This window comes from Hippocampus guttulatus, chromosome 19 (genome assembly GCF_054856545.1).
Source record: "Hippocampus guttulatus isolate MCC_2025c chromosome 19, RoL_Hgut_1.0, whole genome shotgun sequence".
Taxonomy (NCBI): Eukaryota; Metazoa; Chordata; class Actinopteri; order Syngnathiformes; family Syngnathidae; genus Hippocampus; species Hippocampus guttulatus.
The window spans coordinates 498,635-504,823 of record NC_141279.1 but is presented as its reverse complement, the minus strand read 5'-3'; the positions used below and the strand labels follow the sequence as shown (position 1 = coordinate 504,823).

At 42.0% G+C, this 6,189-nt stretch overlaps 1 protein-coding gene across 3 annotated transcripts; it reads left to right on the top strand.

The window, feature by feature from the left end:
* Positions 1–318: 318 nt before the first annotated feature.
* On the top strand, positions 319–6,187 carry LOC147189359 (factor VII-activating protease-like). 3 transcript variants are annotated; one of them, XM_086137997.1, is made up of 11 exons: positions 319–595; positions 671–1,130; positions 1,281–1,376; positions 2,256–2,368; positions 2,650–2,750; positions 3,214–3,327; positions 4,105–4,221; positions 4,479–4,653; positions 4,763–4,852; positions 5,294–5,489; positions 5,873–6,187. In XM_086137997.1, the coding sequence occupies exons 5-11, from the start codon at positions 2,729–2,731 to the stop codon at positions 6,059–6,061; spliced, it is 903 nt and encodes a 300-aa protein (XP_085994123.1). In that variant the 5' UTR covers positions 319–595; positions 671–1,130; positions 1,281–1,376; positions 2,256–2,368; positions 2,650–2,728; the 3' UTR covers positions 6,062–6,187. The 3 variants fall into 3 exon arrangements, with proteins under 3 accessions (XP_085994123.1, XP_085994121.1, XP_085994122.1); XM_086137995.1 differs by lacking the exon at positions 671–1,130; XM_086137996.1 differs by lacking the exons at positions 671–1,130; positions 2,650–2,750.
* Positions 6,188–6,189: the final 2 nt, after the last annotated feature.

Genomic DNA, 6,189 nt, shown 5'->3' with positions numbered 1-6,189 from the left:
TCCTCAATGGAGTCCGACTAACTTTGGAGGGAGGCGATGCGGTCACCAGCCGAGACGCGCGCCAGAATGAACATAAGTGAAGGGCAAAGTGTGAAAAGAGCAAATTGAAATTGACATGACTGTTTGGTTTTATCAAGCACGTTTGTGGAAAGCTGTTTTGAAAAACTGCGTTTCAATTTGATGATTTGAGAGACGAGGGACCTCGGCCATGGAATGCTCTGTTTCTCGGCAGAAACTTGATCTTGAAATGTCCATTTCAATGGGAAAAAGGACTTGCGATACAAGACACCGCCATGCTTTCGTTTTCATTTGTCCTTTCGCTTTGGTTGTTATTCGGCGATAACCAGTACGGGTCAATAAAACAAAGGTTTGTTTGAGCCTCATGCAGCTTAAACACACAAATCTGGGCAAGCGGGGTGGATGAGTTGGGCTAAAGATTGACTTCTTCAATCCCCGGGGGCTATAAAAATAGCCCGTTTTTTTTTTTTTTTTTTTTGCTTCTCATCGTACTGTCCCGGACCGCCGTGCCATGTTGTGTGCGGGCCTCCCGCTTGTCTGCGCGAGCCTACTCGGAGTCCGAGGAATCCGGACATCCGTGAGTCTCCCGATGTTTTCAAAAGTCGGCACAAAGAAATCCGCCCTGACGCATTTGTTGCTTTGTGCGTTTCAGCTGGACGGCACTATTAAATAGGCCGCGGCCGTGAGGAGCCACTCATCTAGGAATCGATCTAAAATCTTCTCAAGTATCCAATTGAAAAAGGCTTCCGCTTGAAAATTCAAGATGAACCTCAAATAACCTTCACAGTTCAACAGCTTTTCACTGTTCATGTCCGGCTGTTTACTTTTGTGTTCAGAACGCTACCACCGTTCGAACGATAGAAAAACAAATGACAAGTATGAAGCCGCAAAGACACCTTGCTCATTGAAGTAAATGTATGCCGCGGTTGCGCTGTGCTTCTGTCAACCTCGAGCGAATACAACCGCGCCCATAAAAAAGGCTTCCGAGTTCGTCTAGCCAGCGGGCTCATACGAATGTACACGTTTGAGCTCTGAAAATATGTCCGCTTACACCCTGTGGTGGCTGGAAGATTTCCCACAAGATGGGAGCTGCTAGCTTGCAAGCGAAGCTGGTAACTTTATCTTCAAACCTGTGTTTGGAAACAAATGTGAATTCACTTGTTATGGTCGTTCACCTATTCGAGGTGACAACAGTGCATTTTAGGGTCATCCTGAAATGTCACCGTGTTTGTGTGTGTGTGCGTTTTCTTTGTTTTTGTCAGATTCTGACTATGGACAACATCCCATACCAAAAAGTTTCCCGCCCTTGTTTTCTAACCTAACCTCATGGCTGCGTCAAAAAGCAACTTTCCGCAGAGGTGAGTTTTTCTTTTCCCTTTAGTCATTCGATGAGCACTTTACGCACGTGCATCGAATCGGAACTGAATCCAATTGTTAGATTTTAACTCGGGCATTCTTGAATCATACTGCACCCTATTACATGACATATCATCTGTATTTAAATACTGGAGTGCTTTCACAACCGCTGCAGCTGTAACAAAGCGCTTTACAGAACATTTCACTTAAAATAATAATACACCATGGATCAAACTGTCTTTTAATGGAAAAATGCACGTCCTTTATAAACAAATGGCCCATTTCTTTTCTTCACACGTGTTGCCATATTATAAAATGACAACAAACTCGCTGCATTCTACCGGCTTGAACGGAGCCACAGTCAATCGAATTATAATACCACTGAATCGAAGCAAATCAAATTGTTCCATTTTCAAATTGACTGTCCTTGAATCGCATCCCGTGACATGCGTATTCGGTTTTCTTTTTATCTCCTCGAAGCAGGGGTGTCAAACTCCGGTCCCGGAGGGCCGTCGTCCTGTGCATGTCTTCCAAGTCTCCCTGTTGCAACGCACCTGATTCAAATGAACAGGTTCAACGTCAGGCGTCCGCAGAGCTTGCAGATGATCTGATCATTTGAATCAGGCGTGTTGCAACAGAGAGACTTGGAACCCTGGGACACCTGAGTTTGACACCCCTGCCTCAAAGTGACGTTACGCAATAATCTCCCCATTTCTTGACAACGTGTAAAAGAAAATGTTTAAATAAAAGGTGTTTTATTAAGTTCAAGTGTATTTCAATATATTTGGATGTGTTTAAAATGCGTGGGAGTGATAACAATACGACTGTGTTGTTGACCAGGAAAGGTTTTCTTGTTTTGTTTTGTTTTGTTTTCCTTTCAGAGCCTGATCTTTGTGATCCAAACCCATGTTTTCACAACGGCCAATGCAACGTCCTGTCTGACAAAGTAACTGTTCGTGTCGTGAGCCTTTCATGGGCGACAAGTGTCAAAAAGGTCAGTCGATTTCAATATTACAAAGTAGTCTGGCTACATATTGTGTTGTTGTGCAGTGGTTCCTTGATTTGCGAGATTTATTCGAATTGTCATTGATCTATTCCAGCCCCCTAAAACACCATCCCCTAAAAATAAAACATGTTTTAAACAAGAAAAAATGTCATCCTACTTGATAAAAACTACGTAATAGTATGATTAAATAGAATGTAAAGAAAATTCGTGCGTCATAATTCAATGGCACATTATGCCGCTCATTCGTGTTTGCCCGTATTGGCCACCAGGAGGCAGTGTACATCCATATTACACAGTGATGATGAGAGAGAAAGAAATGACCTGCCGAATATTGGTCATTTTTCGACGATGGCGAATATAGCATCTGCCTGTGAGTATTTCATGCCTTGTCTGCTTGCGCTGTTGTACTCATTGTGTCCAAACATAAGTTGTTTCAACGTTTCTACCGAGCAGATAATCCTTGCTAATTTTGTTAGCCTTCGTCGTTTTTTCATCGTGTGAGCTCGCAGAAGTGGTGTGGCTTTTCTTTCATTTAGGCTTAGTTTTACAACAAACTTTAACCGGTCGGCCCAATAAAAGGCTTAAGGGGTTCATTTCTGAAAAAAAAAAGGATTCACTCCCTGCCAAATTGCCGCTCGTTATAAAGTTCACCACAGCCGTCGTCCAGTACTCGTAACTCAAATCATTGCTCACAAGCCAAGGTGAGGGGGGGGGGGGGGGGGGGTCGGCCAGTATGTATCTTGAAAATCTTGCCAGCCAAGGTACCCCTGTGTTCGCCTAATGTTTTTTTTTTGTTTGTTGTGTTTTTGTGTTTTTTTAAATTGAATATTCAGCTAAAGATGTCTGCAAGGATATGAATTGTCATTTTGGTGACTGCGTGTTGAACTCGGCTGGAGGTCCAGAGTGCAAGTGCACATACACCTACCTCGGACCCAACTGCCTCCAACGTGAGTTTTCAAGTATTTTGGTTCAAATTTGTTTTCTGTAAAAGCATCACCGACTTCATCAAGAGTGTAGTCAAGTATACTTTATTTCTTGCAGACAAATTACACAGACCGCCAGCAGTTAGATTGAGAGATTTGGCATATTTTGAGTGTTATGTTTGTTGCTGTGTCAAAATGAAATAATTCAACAATGAAATGGCTAGAAAGCAAACGTATTACTCAAAATGCATTCATAGTTATTGCATATACATATGAAAGTTGGATTGGTGTTATCACATATGTGGAATTTAATGTGAAATACTGTAATGGCAAAAAAATATTGGTGGAAAATAAATAGCCAATAAAATAAAAGATTAAAAGGTGGATTAATTGCTGAGAATAGCAAATTTATAATTAATGAATGCATGAATGACTAAGTTAAGGGAGGAATATAATTTTAAATAATTGCCCTAGAAACTTTTGTCTTAGGTATAACTCCATAAAAGAAATTATTAAAAACATCTAAAACATAATTGATCATTTATAGTTCATAATTAATAAGCCACGAATGACTGACTAATCCAGTCAACTCCTGCAATTCCTTTTTTTCTTGTGCCAAAATGAAATAAACATGCATTCAATCTAGGAAATGATTAAAATATGAATGAATTGCAAACAAATAAATCATCAATGAAATTATGAAAGAACAATTCATTTGAACCTCTCAGACATGAATGAAATCAATGGATTCCGATTTTTAATGACCGTATGGTTTGCCAACTTTGAACCTCGGTCGAGCAGAGCAAGCCGTTCCCTGCAGTCCAAATCCTTGCCACAACGGAGGCGTCCGTATGGAGCAAAATCGGCAAGCAAATTGCAGTTGTCGCAAAGGATACAGAGGACGCTACTGCCAAGTAGGTACGCGCTATCGGCACTATTGTCCTCTAAAATGTCCACAATTTGAGATCCTGATTTGAGAACAGTAAACAACAGCATTTTCAATAAATTGACCTAAAAAAATGTGTCCAACTTTTTTCTCATGAGATTGCAGCTTTTTTTTCTTGAAAATGTGTGACTGCGTTCCCACATGATTACAATTTTTTTTCTTGAAAATATATACTGTACCACATTTGTCCAGAAACTATTTGAGAAAGTGTGTGTGTGTGTGTGTGTAGCCCCCAATGACTGCTACGTGGGCAACGGCAAGTCATACGTCGGCACGGTCAGTACCACGGTACACAGTGAGGAATGTCTCAACTGGCATTCCGTCTCCATTCTGCTGAATGAAGAGCAAAGTCCTTTCGACATGTACCCAAACTTCAGCGGCTTGGGACAAAACAACCACTGCAGGTATCAAATGGTCATTTACTTTTTTTTGTCATAAAATTACATTCTTTGTTGGTATGCGTGTGTGTGTGAGATCAATGTTTTATCATGTATTTGATTGTTGTCATGTTAGGAATCCAGATGGGGAGAGCAAGCCGTGGTGTTATGTCAAAAGGGCCAAGGTGGAGTGGGACTACTGGCGACGTCAAGCCGTGCCACCGAGGTGAGAAGTCACACGCAACCATTGTTTGCAAGGGAAAGCCTTCAATCTTGAAAAGAAAAAAAAGAATACAGTCGTGGGTCTTTCAATTTATTGATTCATTTATTTTTTTAATAAAGTCTCAGACTCGGGAGCAAGTCAAGAATTTATTCATATACTGCAACTTTGGCAAGAAAGTTGTAATTTGCAGAGAATAAATTCAAAGAACCTGGAGAAAGAGTCTTAAGTTTTTGTATTTTAAGAAAAAAGTTTCCAAGAATAGAATCGTATGTGTTTGAGGAAAAAGTCTTAATAGTTTTGGGGGGGGGGGGGGTGCCCTTGAAAAGTTTTCAAGAATATTGTATTGCGCCCCCAAAAGTTTTTTCTTTTTGAGAAAACCACAAACTCTGCGTTCACTCTTCCATTCTCTCTCGTCCTTCATCTTACTTGCCCGACCGATCCAAGCCATGTTCTCCCAGTGCGGTATTTCCCAGCCAAAGGAGTTCCACCGGATCTTCTGGGGTATCAAGTCATGGCCGGGTGCCCACCCGTGGCAGGTGTCGCTGCGAGAACGACCGAAAGACCCCAACGTGGCCTTCGATCCGAAATGCGGCGGTGCCCTGCTCTCCTCCTGCTGGGTCATCACGGCTGCGCACTGCATGTAGGTACCGGGAACTGAAATTACTTGGTCCAAGAAATTTGGCCTTTTTTTTTTCTTCAATTTTTTTAATACTCTTGAAATTAGGACCGAGCAAACTTTAGTACGGGAAGAACAATTTTTATTTTCATAAACGCAGTGATTTTTTTTCCCACCTCATTTACTTGTGAAAACATTGGGGAAAAAGATGCCCATTTTCAGAGAGCGGCGTCATGTATCTTGGAGGGGAAAAAAAAAAATTCCGAGAACAAAGTTGTATGTCAATGAAAAAGTCGTCATATTGAGAGGAAGGAAGTTGTCATTTTCAAGAATCGAAGTCTGACGTCATATCTTGAAGAATAAGTCCGAAGTTTGAAACGCTTTCAATTCCTTTCCAAATCCAAAAGAAGACCTTGCTCCAAAGTCCCGCCGTTCCCGGAACCGGGAACGGGGGCCCTCTGGTGTGCCGGCGCAACGGCATACATTACCTGGTTGGAGTGCGGAGTTGGGGAGATGGCTGCGGCCTCCCGAACAAGCCCGGCGTCTACGTCGACGTCTACAAGTTCGTCAACTGGATCCGACACGAGATCGGCTGAACCGTGGCGAGGTGAACCGTCGTGCGATAAGCTTCCAATTCGATTTTACTCCAGTGAATAGCAAGTGATGTGAAGCTACGAAACCAGGAAATCCTGAACCATTAAACAATTGACAGAAACGTTCAAGA

Excerpts from the sequence above, each read along its gene's own strand:
- LOC147189359 (XM_086137996.1), top strand. The coding sequence starts at position 2,347 with ATGGGCGACAAGTGTCAAAAAG. Across the intron at positions 2,369-3,213 it reads GGGCGACAAGTGTCAAAAAG|CTAAAGATGTCTGCAAGGAT; the intron begins GTCAGTCGATTT and ends TTGAATATTCAG. Across the intron at positions 5,490-5,872 it reads ATCACGGCTGCGCACTGCAT|AAGACCTTGCTCCAAAGTCC; the intron begins GTAGGTACCGGG and ends CAAATCCAAAAG.